The 19,426-nt window shown below is 38.3% G+C and overlaps 2 protein-coding genes across 2 annotated transcripts; both read left to right on the top strand.

The window, feature by feature from the left end:
• The first annotated feature begins 6,736 nt into the window (after positions 1-6,736).
• LOC148579136 (uncharacterized) lies at positions 6,737-7,420 on the top strand. The gene has a single exon (XM_088488832.1). The coding sequence runs from the start codon at positions 6,737-6,739 to the stop codon at positions 7,418-7,420; it is 684 nt and encodes a 227-aa protein (XP_088344958.1).
• Positions 7,421-7,720: 300 nt separating this feature from the next.
• On the top strand, positions 7,721-8,179 carry LOC107620098 (uncharacterized). Its single transcript, XM_016322316.1, has 2 exons — positions 7,721-7,847; positions 7,890-8,179. The coding sequence occupies exons 1-2, from the start codon at positions 7,721-7,723 to the stop codon at positions 8,177-8,179; spliced, it is 417 nt and encodes a 138-aa protein (XP_016177802.1).
• Positions 8,180-19,426: the final 11,247 nt, after the last annotated feature.

Raw genomic sequence — 19,426 nt, 5'->3', positions numbered from 1 at the left:
CCTAGCAGGACCGGCATTCCGATGGTTCAACGCGCTCCCCCAAGGGTTCGTGATGACTTTTGTGGACATAACTCGTAGCTTTCTAGCGCAATTACCACGCGCATTGCCAAAGCCAAGCACCTGATCAACATCCTAGGGGTAACCCAAAGAAATGGGGAACCGACCAGGAAGTATCTTGACAGGTTCAACGACGAATGCCTGGAGATCGACGGCCTGACCGACTCAGTGGACAGCCTGTGTCTGACAAACAGGTTGTCGAATGAAGACTTTAGGAAACACCTCACTACCAAGCCTGTATGGACCATGCAGGAAATTCAGAACGTGGCAAGAGAATACATCAACAATGAAGAGGTCATCCAAGTGGTGGCGGCCAACAAACGGCAGTCCACCAACCATCCTCCCCGTCAATCCGGGAAGGAGAAAGGCCCAAGGAATACTCCAAGGAGGGAGGACTGACTAAACCTTTCAAGCCTTTCCCCCGAGTAGGAAAGTTCACAAACTATACCCCTCTGACGGCCCCGATCGTTGAGATATACCAACAAATAGCCGACAAAGGCATCTTGTCGAAACCCTGCCAACTCAAGGACAGAACTGGGGGGAACAAGAGTCTCTACTGCGACTACCATAAAGGTTTCGACCACAAGACCCATGACTATTTTGATCTAAAGGACGCTTTGGAACAAGCAATCCGCGAAGGCAAATTGACGGAGTTCTCACAGTTTATAAGAGAACCCAAAAGGCATGAGCGCGACCGATCTGACGACAACAGAAGCCGGGCTGTCAAGCCAAGGCAAGATCCTGAAGAAGGCAACAACCGCGGCTTCACTGTCGTCAATGTTGTAGTCGGAAGAGACGTAGCACCAAGGTCGAAGTTGGCAGCAAAGAAAGACGCCAAGATCTTGGCTGTATCATCAACTAACAATGGGCCCTCGTCTAGGAGAAACCCAAGGATATCGTTCGAACCAGAGGACAAATGGTTCCACGACACCCCGGAGAACCCTCCCATGGTGATCACGGCAAGAGTCGGAACAGGTATGGTGAAATGAATCCTTGTAGACACCGGAGCCGACTCCAACATCATGTTCAGGAACGTTTTCGATGCCCTGGACTCCGAGAAACTGATCTAAAAACCCACCAATACGGAGTGGTCGGCCTAGGGGACAACTTCATGAAGCCCGACGGGGTAGTTTCTCTCCCAATTTGCATCGATGGAGGGGGAGGTAAGAGGTCGGTAATGGCGGAGTTTGTCATCCTAAGAGACTCTACGGCTTACAATGTCATTCTGGGAAGGAAAACGATCAATGAATTCTCTGTTGTGATATACACTAAGTTTTTTGTCATGAAATTTGTCACTGACGATGGATCGGTGGGATCCCTTAAGGGAGACGTAGAAACGGTGGTTGCATGCGACAACGCCAGCCTCTCCCTAAGGAAGAGATCAAAGGAAGCATCTGGGGTCTTCCTGGCCGACTTAGATGCCCGGGTTGATGACAAACCGAGACTTGAGCCCAAAGGAGATTTGGAAAAATTCAGGATTGGGGACACGGAGGACAAATTCACCTTCGTGAATAGGAACCTCCCCCACAACCTGAAAGAGCCCTTCATGAAGGCCATAAGAGAAAATAGCGACCTATTCGCCTGGACACCAGCCGACATGCCGGGGGTAGACCCCGATTTTATGTCACACCGACTAGCCGTGAGACCAGCCGCCAAGCCCGTGGCCCAGAGACGAAGAAAGATGTCCCAGGAAAGAGCCAACGAGGTAGCCAAGCAGACGGCTAGCTTGTTGGAAGCAGGGTTCATCAGGGAACTGGACTAATTGACATGGTTGTCGAAAGTGGTCCTCGTCAAGAAGGCCAACAGAAAGTGGAGGATGTGTGTCGACTACTCATACCTCAACAAAGCATGTCCCAAGGACTCCTTCCTCCTTCCTAACATTATGCCCTTGTGGACGCGGTAGCAGGTCATTGTTTCCTAAGCTTCATGGATGTGTACTCTGGGTATAACCAGATACCGATGCACCGGTCAGACGAGGAAAAAATGGCATTCATAACTCCAGGGGGCACTTATTGCTACAAGGTAATCCCATTTGGATTGAAAAATGCGGGGTAACTTATCAGAAACTGATGAACAAGGTCTTCAGCGATCTAATCGGGAAATCGGTTGAGGTAGGGGTGGCAAACGGGTCTAAACCTACCGGGTCGGCCCGTGTAACCCGCCAAAAAAGGCAGGCCGGGCTGGAAATTTGGGACCGCCGAAAGACAAAAACCCGCCTAACTTACACCGCTTAAACTGTGGGCTTTAGCGGGGCGGGACGGGCTTCCCCGGTGGGCTGGAGCGTTTTTTTTTGTTATAGGGATGATTGTTTTAGCCCAGATCCAGAACCCATTAACCCAATTAACCCCGACCCAACCCGACCCGACTCCCCAATGAAACCCTACTGAATCCCTAATTCCAATTTCAGATTTGCAGCTTCGTCGACCTCAATCCCCACCGTCACTCTCAGTCTCTTACTCGGTCACTCCCTCGGTCGTCAACACAGAGGACAGAGCTTCAGCCTTCAACCTTCAGCTTCTCCAGTCTCCAGTCTCCACTCTCCACCCATAGACGGATAGACCATAGTCAGTCTCACTCAAGATCGCACTTCCATTTCCGTCGACCTCAGCCCTCAGCCCCTGACGCTCGCTGAGTCGGAGTTCCGCCCTCACCCCTGACGCTCGCTGAGTCGCAGTCATTGTCGATCTTTGGTCCTCGTGGGTTCTAGCCACCGCTGCTGCTCCGTCTAGCCGTCGTCACTGCTGGTCTCGGTCCTGGGCTCCTGGGTCTTGTCCTCTCGTTGCTGGTCTCGCTCTCTGGGTCTCCTTGTTTGTCTTCATCGCCGCGACACGGCTGCTCCTCGCCTCCTCTGTCCTGGTCCTCGCCTCCTCTGGTTAGTTTTCTGGCTTAGGGTTTGAGATAAGAGATTTAGGTTTGTTTGTTGTGTTTTGTATTGTTTGATATAGGTAAATTAGGGTTTATGGTTGATAATGGTTATTTGATTATATCTGATGCAGTGGGTTTTCTGATATAGGTAAATTAGTTTTCTGGCTTAGGGTTTGCTTGTTTGTCGTTTGATATAGGTTTGTTGTGTATTCAAAAATTGTTTGCTGTTTTTTGTGTTGTTTGATAATGGTTGAGTTCTGATTATGGTTGATAATGGTTGATATTTGGTTAAATCTGATGCAGATTCAAAAATTGTTTGATAATGGTTGATAATTGTTTGATAATTGTTTGAATCTGTTTTTTGGGTAGTTTGATAATGGTTGAGTTCTGATTATGGTTGATAATGGTTGATATCTGGTTAAATCTGATGCAGATTCAAAAATTGTTTGCTGTTTTTTGTGTGGTTTGCTAATGGTTGAGTTTTGATTAAATCAGATGAGTTAATACTTGTTTTATTTCAGATTCATATAAACAATTTACATTTGTTTTTATTTCAGAAAATATGAATTCTGAAACTGTGAGTAACCTTGTTACTGTTGAAGTTGGTTCTGAGGCTGCTCCGGTCGAGGTTGATGAACCTAGTTCGAAAAGGCTGAGACCAGCAATATCCGATGTTTGGAATTTTTTCAAAAAGCTTGGTCCAGATAAGGATGGAGTTGCTGGGAGATAAGCCATTCAATATGGTTGATGATAGGAGATTTAGAAATTGGATGAAATATATTAGTCCAACTTTGAAACTTCCTTTTAGGAATACGGTTAAGGCTGACATAGTGAAAGTTCACAAGAGAGAAGCTGCGAAACTTAAAAAAAATTTAGTTTCCATTCCAAATAGAATTTGCTTAACATCTGATCTTTGGACTTCCAGTACCAATGAGGGGTTTATATGTTTGACTGCATATTTTGTTGATGAGAACTGGAAATTACAGAGTAAAATTCTCAATTTTTGTCATATGCCTCCTCCTCACACAGGATTTGAGTTGTCTTCTAAAATCTTTACGCTTTTGACTGAGTGGAAAATTGATAAAAATATTTTTTCCATGACTTTAGATAATGCTTCTTCTAATGATACTTGTGTTGAACACTTGAAAAATACTTTGGATGTGCATGGTTCATTGTTGTGTGATGGTGAATTCTTTCATGTTCGTTGCTCTGCTCATATTTTAAATCTTATTGTCCAAGATGGAATGAAAAGATGTGGTGATGGAGTGCATAAGATTAGAGATTCTATTAAGTATCTGAGAAAATCTGAAAGTTGAATGGTTAAATTTAAAGAATATTTTGAAGATATTGAGGGACTTGAGTATACGACTGCATTATGTTTAGATATTCCTACTAGGTGGATTTCACTTTATGCAATGCTTGCAAGTGCTATTCCATATAAGAAAGCTTTTGAAATGTATAAAGTAAAAGATGCTGGATTTAGGGAGTATTGTCCTTCATCGGATGAGTGGAGAAGAACTGAAAAGATATGTGATTTCTTGTTACCATTTTACGAAACTACCAAGTTGATGTCTGGAACTTCTTACCCAACATTCAACTTGTATTTTTTACAAGTTTGGCAAATCCATCTTATTTTAATGAATAGTTTGAAGAATGATGAAGTGCTTATAAGGAACATGGGAGAAAAAATGATGATTAAGTTCAAGAAATATTGGGAGGAATACAGTGTTGTTCTTGCATTTGGGACAGTTCTTGATCCTAGATTTAAACTCAACACTTTGGTTCATTGCTATAATGAGATTGATCCTATTAGTGCTAAAGACAAAGTGGAGCATGTGAAGAGTAAGTTATACAAGCTCTTTGAGGTTTATGACCATAATTCCTCTATAACTGTAGAGAGTTCTTCCCAACTTCCAAGTAATTTTTCTCAAGCAACATCTTCTGCAATTGGAACTCAGCTTATTAAAATTGTTGGTGTAAGTATTTTTATCTACTTGATTATATGTATTTTTTTATTCTTCATGCTTTTTGATTCATATATTGTTTGCAATGCAAAGGATTTGATGTCCCGTAATCAAGAAGCTGAAGTGAAAAGTGGAAAGAACCAACTTGATATTTATTTGAGTGAGGCAACATTATTTTGCAATGATGCAATCATTGCTGTTTTGCAATGGTAGAAAGACAACCATCATTGTTTTCCAATACTATCACTAATGGCACGAGATTTATTGAGTATTCCTATTACTACCGTGGCTTCAGAACCTGCATTTAGCATGGGTTCTCATGTTTTGAATAAGTATAGAAGTCGTTTGTTGCCAGATAATGTTGAAATGGTGATTTGCACCAGAAATTGGATACGTGGATATGATGATTTTGGTATAATTATATTTATGATATACATACTTGAGTGATTTTGAATATTATTATGTACTATTTTTCTAATATATTTATTTACTTTTTTCTAGAGGAAGATAAAGATGAGGAAGATATTGCAAAAGGAGAAGGCTATTCTTCAGGAGTTGGTTCCAATGATGTTATTGACTTACATGAAGATAAAGATGAAAATTAAGTGTTTCGAATTATGTTTAATTTGCTTTGAAGACTATTTTTAATTATGTTTTTGGATTTTGGATTATATTTATTTTGTCATTGGGACTATTTATAACTATGTTTTTGTATTTTGGATTATGTTTATTTATTTTGGAGACTATTTATATTTAATATTTACATTTATACTGACTTAAATAGAAGATATGTCCTTATAAAAAAAAGAAATTTAGGCAGGCTTAGCCCGCCAGCCCGCCATCCCGCCATTAGGCGGGGCGGGCTAGGATTTTGGGATCGCCTGAATAGGCAGGGCGGGGCGGGGCGGGGCGGGCTTCCCCGCCTGCCACCCCTAGGTTGAGGTATGCGTGGACGATATTTTGGTGAAGACCAGCCGATCGGAGGACTTAGTCGGTGACCTGGAGACCGTGTTCAGGTCTCTTCGTAGGCACAATATGACGCTTAACCCCCTTAAATGCACCTTTGCCGTGGAAGTCAGAAAGTTCCTAGGTTTCACAATAACCCAAAGAGGGGTCGAGGCTAACCCCGACAAGTGTGAAGCCATTTTGCAAATGACAAGTCCAGGATGCCTCAAGGACGTGCAAAGGTTAGCCGGAAGGCTTACAGCCTTATCGCTCTTCCTCGGCGCATCGGCAGCCAAAGCCCTCCCCTTCTTCAACCTCATGAAGAAAGGGATCGCCTTCGAATGGACCCCAGCTTGTGAAGAAGCTTTCAACCATTTCAAAAACATACTCTCAGCACCGCCGGTCCTAGGTAAACCCAAGGATGGTGAGACATTATTTCTATATCTAGCCGTAACGGACGAAGCCTTGGCGGCCGTCGTCGTCCGAGAAGAAGGAAGGATCCAACAACCGATCTACTTCATTAGCAAAGTGCTACAAGGTGCGGAGCTAAGGTACAACAAATTGGAAAAGCTAGCTTATACACTCCTAATCTCGTTTCAAAGGTTGAGACAGTACTTTCAGGGACACCGGATAACCGTCAGGACGGATCAAGCGATCTGCCAAGTTTTACAAAAATCCGACCTGGCAGGCCGGATGATGACCTGGTCGGTTGAGCTGTCTCAGTATGATCTGCAGTATGAGCCCAGACACGCTATCAAAGCCCAGGCGATGGCTGACTTCCTGGTGAAGGTAACGGGGGAGGGGGGCTCACGAGATCCCGGACACACAGTGAAAACTCTATGTAGACGGAACTTCCAACCAAACATTTGGGGGGAGCGGGGATAATCCTCGAAAGCCCAACTGGAATGATATACGAGCAGTTCATCAAGTTTGATTTCCCAGTCTCAAACAACCAGGCAAAATATGAGGCCCTTATAGGACGTCTGCTCTTATCAAAGGAAGTTGGGGCATCCAAAGTGGAGGTGAACAGCGACTCCCAAGTCGTCACATCTCAGATCAATGGGACCTACCAAGCGAGGGATTCTTTGTTACAGAAATACTTGGAAAGGGTAAAATATTTGAGTGAAGAATTTGACGAGGTCGTGGTGCAACACGTTCCGAGAGAAAGGAACACCGGAGCCGACCTCCTGTCAAAGCTGGCAAGCACGAAACCAGGATCAGGAAACCGATCCCTGATCCAAGGATTGGTAAAGGAACCGATGGTCACTTTGCACATAGCCCGAGCAGCCGACATCCCCTCATGGATGGACCCAATTACCAACTTCTTGGAGAAGGGAAAGCTCCCTAAGGATGAGAAGGTTGCGAAGGCGGTAAGGAGGGAAGCGGCCAAGTACGTGATAGTACAGGGTCAACTGTTCAAAAAAGGGCTGAACCAACCCCTTCTAAAGTGCTTACGCCCCGATCAAACGGACTACGTATTGAGCGAGGTCTACGAGGGATGCTGCGGCCACCACATTGGTGGAAGGGCCCTAGCCCAGAAGGTTATCAGGGCCAGTTACTATTGGCCCTCTATGATGGCAGACTCCTAAAAGTTTGTGAAAAGATGCAAAAGGTGTCAGGAAAATGCCAACTTCTATAGAACCCCGGCAACGGAATTTAGTTTGCTTTTGGCCCCCCAACCTTTCAGCCAGTGGGGGGTCGACCTTCTGGGACCCTTTCCGGTAGGCCCTGGACAGGTTAAATACCTGATTGTAGCCATTGACTACTACACTAAGTGGGTCGAGGCAGAGCCGTTGGCCAGAATATCTTCAGCAAATTGTCGGAAATTCTTATGGAGGCAAGTGATTTCCAAGTTTGGAATTCCCGAGGTCGTGATATCGGACAACGGGATGCAGTTTACGGATAAGAAGTTCAGTGAGGAACTCGCTGGACTAGGGACAAAACAAAGATTCTCCTCAGTAGAACATCCACAAACAAACGGCCAAGTCGAAACTGCTAATAAAGTCATTATCCAAGGTCTCAAGAAACGACTTGACTGAAAGAAGGGAATATGGGCAGATGAACTTATATCAGTCTTATGGTCTTACAGAACGACACCTCAGTCCTCCACCGGCGAGACCCCTTTCCGACTTACTTATGGGGTTGATGCAATCATTCTCGTGGAGGTGGGGGAGCCGAGCCCACGATTAATTCTGGGTGGAGTCGAGAAAGCTGTGGAAAAGGATCTGATCAACGAGGCCAGGGAGATGTCTCACTTGTCGGAGATAGCGTTGAAGCAAAGAATAGCCCAACAATACAATGCTAAATTGTTAAGGAGGAGTTTTGAACCAGATGACCTGGTTCTGTGACGAAACGATGTGGGCCTGCCAAACCCCGGAGAAAGAAAACTGGCAGCCAACTAGGAAGGCCCCTACAAGGTAAAAGAAGTAATCGACAACAGAGCTTACTAGTTGGAACAGCTAGACGGAAGAGAGGTGCCTAGGACGTAGAATGTGGCGAACTTAAAAAGGTTTTACTTTTGAAAGCTCAAATGGACCCGGTGACCAGACGATCCCCCGGTCTAGTAACACCCGTCTTATCCCATGTTTACTTATCCCACTTGTTTAAATCGTCACTTAGCATGCTCTGATTACGCGCTGTTTAAATCTTATCTCTTTTATTCCCGTTTTACCATTTTTTACGCATTATTTAGTTGTTTTAACTTGTTAACTGATCAGTTTGATAACGTTACGGCATCTCGGGATTGATCACCCCAGGAGACATTGAAGTCGGGAACACTACACTAGGCGGCTATGAAAATAAGGGCCATAATCCAAATAATTAAACATAAAAGCCACAAGTTGGCTTTACCAATTATCTCCATCAAACAAAACGGCAAACTGTTTTACACAAACTACCAGTGTTCAAAACAATACATTACAAGGCCAGAACGGCCCAAAAAAGTACAAATAAATACACACTACTTCTTCGAGATGTCAACAATCTGGCCATCCCGAAAAGTCTTGAAAGCACCAATCGCTGAGGTGTCGAAATTAGGAGAAAGTAGTTTGACCTGGGCCTTGATCGCTTCTTTGGTCCCAGAAATCACCTCGTGAGCATTCTTGACCGTCTCTTTGTTCTTCTTTTTCAAACCAGCAACCTCCCCCTTCAGCCCCGCAACCTCCATCTTAGCATCCCTCGCCGACTTAACGGCCTCCTCCAACTTTGCCTCTAGGCTGGCAACTTTGGCTTTCGCCGCAGAAGTTTGACCGTGATGCGTGGGCATCTTCTCTGTCTTCTCCTTGTGAATTTGCACTTGAATTGCTAAGTTTAATCAAAATTTAATATATTTTAGCCACTATGAATGTTACTTTGAGTTGTGTGCAATTCTGTTTATTTCAGGTAGCATTCAAATGGATTTGATGGAGTTTTGTAGCAGAAAAGGAAGAAACTGAATGATGTTGTCAACCCCGACCTCCTTTCACTCAAACAAAAATAACTTGAGCTACAGAGGTCCAATTGACGTGATTCTAGTGGCATTGGAAAGTTAACTTCTAGAGCTTTGCAACGATATATAATAGTATATCATTTTCTTCCTTTTCATATGTACAACCCCACGCTGAACTTGAGAAACTCCAAGTTCAGTGCCAGATCAAAAGCTCCAAAGAAAGTTTGCGCGCATCACTCCACACTGAACTTAGTTTAATCCAAGTTCAGCTTGGACTCAAGAAAAGCAGAAAGGAAACACACTGCCTCATCCACGCTGAACTTGAGAATTTTCAAGTTCAGCGTGGACCTTAATGAATCAAGTGGTCCCATGTACGTCCCAAGGCTGCACGCAGAATTTAATTAATTTTGATTAAACCTTTATTTTTTTTATGATTAGAAAAAGATATTATTTAGTTTTAGGAAATATATTTTACATTAATTAGGATTAGATATAAAAGAGAAAAGAATCAGCCCTTTGGGTTTTATCTCTTCTCTCTTCTACCTCATTCGAAAATTTACAGTTTTAACGAATCCTAGTTTTTCTCTCTAAACCATGAGCAACTAAACCTCCACTATTAAAGTTAGGAGCTCTGTCTATTGTATGAATTTATACTATTATTTTTCTATTTTAATTCATGTACTGATTTATAATTCAAGAATTGTTTTCATTCTTTATTTTATGAATTTGGGTGGAAAGAAAGTATGACCCTTATTCTAATTGAGTTCTTGTATAACTTAGAAAAGCTCTTTACTTAAACAACAGCTTGAAAACATATTCTCCTAAATTTCTAATTATCTGGACTTAATGAGATATGTGACATATAATCCTCTTATATTTGGGTAATTAGGGTTTTTGTGGAATATAAACTAGAATTGAACTTCACCCTCTAATTGGAATTAAGTGACCAAGAAATTGACGGTTGATGAATTTTAGAGGAAACTAAAAAGGTCTAAGGAATTAGGGTTTAGTCACTTATAGTTTGCCATGAATTAAATCTTGCATGATTAAAATATTTAGTAAGAAAAGTCAATCCGAAAAATAGATAACTCTGAAACCTTAACTGTTTCTCCATATATCATTCACAACTTGTTTACTGCTTGCTTTCTGATTTATTGAATTTACTGTTAATGCTTTTTAACCTTCAAACACCAATTTTTGTTTGTCTAACTAAGTAAATCACTTAACCATTGTTGCTTAGTCCATAAATCCTCGTGGGATCGACCCTCACTCACCTGAGGTATTACTTGGTACGATCCGGTGCACTTGTCGGTTAGTTTGTGGTTATAAATTTCACACCAGACCGTGGGAAGTGTTCAACTGACTCTCCAGGGTCATCTCTCGGTCGGTAAGGCGGGCCACGGTCGTGTCGGAAGTTTTCAACTTCTCCTCGGTATCACCCAGCTTCACCTTCAAGTCCTCTATTTCAGCCTTCAAGCTGGTGACCTCCTGACGAGACAAGCGATACTTTCCCTCCAACAACCCAGCCTGGTTCAGGATAGGCTCTTCCCTCCTCGCAATGGTCGCAGCCCTAAGCATACATCAGTAGATCCACCTGGCTTGAGCACCTAGATCTCCCCCATGGAAGAACTCGTCGGTGCCCGGCATGAGTTGCGAGTCGATAAACCCCGCGGTGTCGAAGTTCTTCTCCATCACCGTAAGCATCCCTTCAGGACTTGAGGGAGATTTCCTTTTCCGGGGGTTGTCGAGGATTGTTAGATCAGGACCGCTAGACCCCTCGGCAGGTTCCTCTTTGAAAGGAGGGACCATGTTGCTGCTAGGAGCTGCGGTGGCGCCAGGGCCAACGGGTCCATGAGGAGGAGGTGGAGGAGGAGGAGGAGGAGGAGGAGGAGGAGGAGGAGGATGAGGAGGAGGAGCCGACTGAACTTTGGGATGAGAAGAAGACAACGCCTCGGCGGTTTGGGTGGCAGAGCTGTCATCACTTTACCCAAAGAGAAACTGAGCCATCAAACCCTCAAGGCCAGTCTTCTCGGTAACACTGAAATAGAGAAGACAAAGGAGTTACAAAATGAAGCAGAAAATAACAAACACAAGAAGAATCTACAGTAACGATTACCCGATAAACTTACCTATATAAGCCCTAGCCATCTCCCGATCACCCATCAAGAGATGAAGGTTAACGTTATTTTTGCCAAAAATGGCAAACAGCATGTCGGCAACGTTTTTATTTTCTTGAGTCAAGCCTTTCTAGGTCACCTTCGTAAAGGCGTCGGCCCCAGCGCCAAAACTCTAATAGGTTGGGATAAGGCGCTCTCCCTCCAAGGTTAGCCAGAACGAATGCTGGCCCTCAGCGGGACGTACCTTGAAGTACTTCCCCTTAAAGTCATGAAAGGAATCTTCGAACAAGCCAAAGATCCTCCTACCTTGGGCTGCCCGGAAGGACATGTACCCCCTTCTTAGCCTTCCCTTCTTTGGAGGGGTTAGTCAAAACGAAAAGCCACAAAAAGACCTCCACCGAGATCGGCAGCTCCAAGAACTCGCATACCATCTCGAAGCATCAGATGAAAGCCCAACTATTTGGGTGCAACTGCGATGGCGCCACATCGCACCGATTTAGTAGCGCCATCTGGAAGGGGGAGAAGGGGATGCGAACCCCCAGGCTAGTAAACATCGCCTTGTACACCCAGATCCAGTCAGCGACTCGGGGGTGTTTAAGTTAAGGTGACATATCCGCTCCCGGTCCGTAGGAACAAACACATCATAACGATCTTCCTCGGGACCTCCTCCGCAAAGTTGGTCGGTTTGGCGAAACTCTGTGAGCTCCTCCAGAGTTATTCGCAAAGGGGTGTCCTTCACGTCTGAGGTAACCCAGGCGTATCGGTCCACGGGAGCTCTTGCGGCAGGGCGTTGTGCCATACCTACAGTGGGGGCACCACTTGGTTAATAAGCTCGGTAGGTCGGAAACCCGGAAGAAGCAAAATTATCACTACGGCCTATTAGCGCTGCGCTACAGCCTACTGGAACAGGATTATAATGGCAATCTAATGCATGGCAAACCAAAAAACAAATAATGCACCTAAATGGTACCCCCTCTAACAATTACCTAACATGAACTGCGTAAAAATAAGTCACAGCAGAAAGAAAAATGTCAAAAGTAGCAGGATCACAAGAGCAATGCAGTAAAATAGTAATAGGATGTGAAACACTTACCAAGAAATAAGCAGAAAAAAGGGCAATGATCAGATGCAAATTGCGATGGGAATTCTTTAACAGCAATTCGAAGACTGAAACAAAGAACTGAGGCAAACGTAGGAGTGAATAGGAAGGAGATGGAGAAGGAAAGAAAGGTGAAGGAGTTTTGAGACTAATAGGATGATAATCGCAGGAAGAGGAAGCGCGAAAAGGCGAGGGTATAATGATCTTTTTCCCCAACTTTTCAAATCAATCATAATTGCATTAAATGCCAGGCACGAAGAATGAGGCGACTATTGACGTTCCCTTGAAACGGACGAAGCCCACTCGCGCGTAGGGGGCACGCCCCCATCACGAGCAGCCAGCTCCACAAGAACCCAACTAGAGAGAGCGTAGCAGGGAACGCGGCAACAACGGCGTTCACGACCATAGCTGGCGCATTGGGGACACTATTCCGGCCCAGCTCAGCTGGCCCATTGCCCAAACCCGACATACCAGCCGACCCACTGGCCTCATACGACCCGAACCAGGAGGCGGCCCGAATGTCGCCACCCCTCTCGCGAGGTATTTGACAGCTAGGGAGGAAGCTTCCTGGAAGGTGGGTCTGCTCCTGTGGGACCTGTCCTAGCATAGACTATATAAGGGGAGGGCCCTACCCCTCTCCAGAGGTACGTCGCCTATCCTTTATCCTAACTGCCGCCTTTTGTATGGACACTGACTAGAGCGTCGGAGTCCCTTTGCAGGTGGCATCCCCCTTCTTCACTCCACATCGTCAACTCGGGGAGGACCTCGAGCTCCGACCTTCTGCTCTCACACTGGTCCTGAAGGTCTAGACGCGTGAAGGTGATTTGAATCCAGTTTCTCCATCATCCCTGAGTATTTAACACATCCAACCCATTCGATATACGAGCAACCGAACAATGTGTTTATTATATATTTATTAAAAGAATTTAAAAAGTTTACTCTTAATAATAATATTAATGTGTCCCAACTCCCAAGACACATTTAGCTAAAGGCTTTCAAATAAAACTTACTTGAGTTTTTGATACTAATAAGATTATGGAGTTAAGCCCTACCTTGGTTATGAAATTGACAAATTGCATTGATTTAGTCATTGATTTTTTAATTGTTATAATTTAGTTTTTCAAATTTAAAAAAGTACACCAATATAATTTTTTGTATATTTTGTGTCACCGAAATTCAACGTCGTTAGTGACGTAATTCAAAGTTTTGTCACGCTGGTCATATTAAAACGATGTTGTACACGTTTTGACGCTAAAGAAGACATTAAACGACATCGTTTGAGGGTTACGAAAAGGAACTTGGTTATGACAAAATTATTCAAACCCTCAAATGACATAGTTTAATACCTTCTTTAGCATCAAAACGTGTATGACGTCGATCGTTTTAATATATCCAGCGTCGCAAGGCTTGAATCACGTCATTAGCGGCGTTGAATTCCGGTGACGAAAAATACATGACGGACTACATTTATACACTTTTTTGAATATGGAGGGATCAAATTGTAGCAATTAAAAAATTAGACTAAATCAGTGTAACTTATTACCAATATCAGAGATTAAAGTGGGACTTAACTTAAGATTCTGAAGGGACTATTTAAACTTCCAAGGTTTGTTTTAATGTAGTTTAGCCACGATAAAATTACGATTGAACTGTATTGTCATGTTGATACTAGTAAATTGTTAAATTCATCTTTGAAAGATCATTGGTTCTCTAAATTAGTTTTCGAATTTTTTTTTAATCAAATTCATCCTTTCGTCACTTTCGTTGTTGATCGTGTCAAAATTTTTTAATCTGGCATATCACAACACACACTTAGAAATCTTATTAATTGACTATTAATATAATAAATTTATGAAATTATATCAAATCAAAACTTAATTAAGAAAATAACTTGAGACATTAAAATTTCTCAATTTAAGGTTGATTTGATCTAGTTTTATAAACTAATCATGTTAATAGTTAATTGAGACTATTAGATATGTATTGTAATATTATTTAACGTACTACATTAATAAACTCTGATACTATTAATAATAAAAATGATAAAAAAATTAACATAACTAATTTAAATTTTTTTAAAAATAAATTTAATTAAAAAAATATTTAAAGATCAATTTAAAAAATAAATAATTTTTTAAAAAATAAATAATTTTTTAAAAATTAATTTGATAATTTAGTCATATTAATACATGCAATAGCTTCTTTTCTCTCCAAAAGAAATTGCCTACTCATCGGTTATCACATAGCATACAATCACTTGCTAGCAAGATCCCTGTATCCTAACATATAACAATCCGGCCCCTATGATACATAGATATAGGATACGATATAATTGAGACAGAAATTTTAAAATCTTATAAATACGTATATATATATATATATATATATATATATATATATAGATAAATTGTAATAATATTTTAATATTTTATTAATATTAAAATATAAATTAATTTTTTTAATTATTAATATCTTATTTTAATTATATAAAATATTTAAAAAAAATTATTTTAATAAATAATAATATATACTATTTTTATATTTATTTTAAGAATACATATTAAGAATAAAGTTAATTAGACATATTGACATATGATAGTATTTAAATGTGTCTAAATATATTCGAAAAAAATTTTATTTTTTATTAAAATATAATTGGAGACAATATATATGCATATCAAACGAATTTTGATGAATGTCATATCTAAAATATGTCTAACATACAAATACAGTAACTCAATAAAATGTATGTACTTCATAAACAATTCCTGATCTCTAATACTAATCCTAATCCTAATCTAATCCTAACAAGAACCTTTATTTTATTTTATATTTTCCCATGATAGCTACATACATTCATCCTTTCCTTTATGTTCTTTTATCTCCATCTCAACTCATATATTATTATATATGAAATGTCAACTCAATAATATTAACCAATAAAATGTTATTAAATTATGTTTATAGTAGTTGCAACATATACATGCATTCTTTTCAGTAGATGATGATTTGAATAAGTAATTGAATTATAATTTTGTGAGTTATATGTATGTGGTCATTCCTTACATCACCCACTACAAAAACTCCCCACCACATTATAATTATTGTGCTTAAATCAAGACACACATTATTTGTCCTCAAAGCAAGTTTTCAATATGCAATAAATCTTGCCAAGGCCAAAGACAAATAATTTGTTGATATTATGAACTTTTCACCTTTACAATATTTTAATCCATTTCTTTTTCTGATGTGGTCCTGAATTGGGTAGGTTAGTGTTCTCTACAACTTTCATGGCACAAAGCACAATGCAGCTTTTCTCTACTATATGTTGGGGGGTTGGGAAATTCATCGTCACTTAGGCCACAAGGTATATATAATTACATATATATTGGATTTGGATTCATCTCCGATATCAATAATAATAATAATTAGTTTTTAAATTTACATTTAAAAAATTATATAATATTAATTTAATTGAATAATTATATAAAATCTTTTACATTATTATGATGCATTAAAATTAAACTGATATTTTAAAATTATTCCGAATCTTCCGTTGATCAATAAATTACTATATATACAGAACGAAATTTAAATTTTGACACTTACTTAAGCGTACGATATATAAATATTATCACTCGACCAATCCAATTTAGTATTTTAAATATTATCCAATCGAATAATTATTTATTATAGTTATATATAAATATCATCTAGACTTATTTTAAAAAATATATATATATGGGAAATAATAATATAATTTAACTATTTTATATTTGATAGGCTTTTTCCTTTCCGTTTTGTGTGGGACTGTGGGGTTGACTTAGTTTGAACTTTTCTGTTGACTTTTAATGGTTGCATGGACGGATTAGTGTAATTAACTTCACTCAAAAGCTACATATGTATTGGCCTCAGAATCACTCTCATTACTAGTTGCACTTTTTTGGTTTGGCATGGCAATATATATTTAAAAACCAATCATCATATCTAAGCAAGCCAGCAAATTAAAGGGACAAGAGGGTTGGGATATATCAAATACCTACCTGCATCCATTTTCGTACATGAATTTTGTTACAAATTAAACAACCAAATTAAAAGCTTTATGAACAAGTTGAAAAAATAAAGTTTCAAAAATGAAAATAAAAATAGGCCCATTGGAAAAGGGTTATTATATTCATGAATACTTTGGCAGTGATTATAGCTTCCAATTTGATTTGGCATTTTCAAAATTTGCAAGTCTAAACAAGGTCCAAGGGAACATATTATTTTTTTTTTTTTTACAGAAGAAAAACTTTGATTCAAGAAAACAGTCGAGCAACACATATAAATCGCAGAAAATACATAAGATCTAACATTAGAAAAAAAAATGAATAAGTTCTATGTTAAATTAAAATTTGAGAGAAGATACAAAATTTAATTACAACGAATCTTATAAAATAGAAATAGAGATAGATTACAATTTTTATTATTTCTAAAATTACACAGAAAAATAAAGTTAATAGTCAAATCCGTCCCTAAAAGATCACTCATTCTTTAAATTAGTCCTCAAAAGATTTTTTTAGTCATATTAGTCTTTAAAAGATAAAACATAAGTCACGTTGATCCTTTCGTTAGTTAGATGATGACGTGGTAGGTTAATGCCACATGTCACAATATGATTGGTTGACGTATCAGGTAAGTGACACTTAGCATGCCACGTGTCACTTGATGTGTAAAAAAGTTATTTATAATCAAAATAGTCCCTAAAAGTTTAGACGTAAGTCATTTTCATCCTTAAAATTTTAAAAATTAATCAAATTAGTCCTTATATAATTTTTTTAAATATTTTTCATAATATTAAATTTGAAGTATTTTTTATAGTACTAATTTTAATATTATTTTTTTAGACCTTAAAAAATAAAATTTTCTTTACATAAAATAATAAAAATAATTAAATTATTATAAAGTTATTTTGTCATTTGTATTTTAAATTTTATATTTTCAAATTGTAATTTTTTTGTATTAAAATTTTTTTATTTAAACGAATTTATCAAATTATTGTTGATTATATATTTTAAATTTAATATTTTAAATCTTACTACATAATATAATATTTATTTTAAAATTTAAATCTTTTAAATTTTTTAAAATGATAATTTTTATTATTGTTTAATATATACGGTAGAACTCAATAATTGAAAAACCGATTTGTGGGATCACTTGTTAAATCTTACTATTTTAATATATATTTTTTAAAATAACTACTATATTTATTTAGTGAGATATAAAAGATTAAAACATTTAAAATAACTACTATATTTATTTAGTAAAACCCAAAATATAGTTTTAATATTTTATATAAGGACTAATTTGATTAATTTTAAAAATTTTAGCTAGAAATGAAAATGACTTACGTCTAGATTTTCAGGGACTACTATTTTAATTATAAATAACTTTTTTACACGTCAAGTGACACATGGTATGCTAGGTGTCGTTGACTTGACACGTCAACTAATCATCTTGTGACACATGATATTAACCTACTACATCATCATGTCATGTGGTACTTAACATGACACATCATTATCTAACCAATTTGACTTATACTTTATCTTTTAAAGACTAATATGACTAAAAAAATCTTTTAAAGACTAATTTAAAAAATAGATAATATTTTAGGAACGAATTTGACTATTAACATTCTTTCTTCTTTTTTGAATAGATCCGAAAATTTTTTGAATCTGAAAATATTTCGAGACATATATATAATTGATTGATATGAGAGGCACAAAGTATAATAATTATGTGTTTGAGTAAATGGGTTTATTTTTTGTTGTTTGAAAACCACATGCAGCTATAACACAATTCTGAAATCTCAAGTCGCATGTGACATACATTCTAAGAAGCAAGCACGAGTGAGATGATTATAGGAGCCTCATCAGTGCTTACTATCTGATTAAGCAATGAAATTGTTTATTATTTACCAGAAGCAATGGATATAGCAAGGGCAGCATGCCTACACACATAGGACAACAACCCTACCTTATTATTAATTTATTATTATTATTATGTTTTTCTTTTCGAAATATTTTTTCTAGTATATGATGTTAAGTCTTAATTTTTCTGTTTTCAGAAGAAAAATAAAACATTCTATACACCATTTCATTAGGTCGTATTTTTTATCTTATAAATCGAGTAAAGGTTGTTTATAATAAATATTAATTTAAGTTCTCATAATTCTTTAACTTATTATTTATTTTATTGGTAAAAAAGAAAATAATTGGTTTCCGAACTTAAAACGTTAATTCATAAGGTTTTTTATTTTCGAATAATAAAAATTGAATTTTTAAATTCTTTAATCATAAAAATACTTATTTTAAAAATTTAAACCAATAGCAGAATAAAGTATATACATGATTATATAATTATACTTAGAGTAAAGTATCGTTTTTGTTCTCAACGTTTGGGATAAATTTTATTTGTGTCCCTAACGTTTAAATCGTCATATTTGTATCCCTAACGTTTGTAAAAGTGATTCAATGTTATCCTGCCGTCAATTACACATCATGAGTGTTTTAGTTTAAGTTTTAAAAATCTCTTCTTGAAGTTAGAATACAAATGTCTGGGATAGAATCGATAATCTACTCCGAAAAATAGTTCATCAAATGTTGAAACTAATTCCCACAACATTTACATAATTCACTTTTCTAGGGACATAATTGAATCTAAATACAAATAGTGGGTATAATATTAAAATCGAACACATCCAAGTGAGACCTAATTGAGAATGAATACATCCAAGTGAGAATAATTGAAAAATATAATCTGATTTGTTAGTATAATTCATAGTAGGATAACATTGAATCACTTTTATAAACGTTAAAGATACAAATACGACGATTTAAATGTTAGGAACACAAATAAAACTTATCCCAAACGTTGGGGATAAAAACGATACTTTACTCTTATACTT

Source organism: Arachis ipaensis, chromosome B10 (genome assembly GCF_059453495.1).
Source record: "Arachis ipaensis isolate K30076 ecotype BB chromosome B10, ASM5945349v1, whole genome shotgun sequence".
In the NCBI taxonomy this organism is placed as follows: Eukaryota; Viridiplantae; Streptophyta; class Magnoliopsida; order Fabales; family Fabaceae; genus Arachis; species Arachis ipaensis.
Note: the sequence above shows the minus strand (reverse complement) of the source record. Positions and strands in the feature narration are given on the sequence as shown.

Coding starts and splice junctions, on each gene's coding strand:
- LOC107620098 (XM_016322316.1), top strand. CDS start 7,721: ATGCAGTTTACGGATAAGAAGTTCAGTGAGGAACTCGCTGGACTAGGG. Junction 7,848..7,889: donor TAATAAAGTCATTATCCAAG/GTCTCAAGAAAC, acceptor GAATATGGGCAG/ATGAACTTATATCAGTCTTA.
- LOC148579136 (XM_088488832.1), top strand. CDS start 6,737: ATGATATACGAGCAGTTCATCAAGTTTGATTTCCCAGTCTCAAACAAC.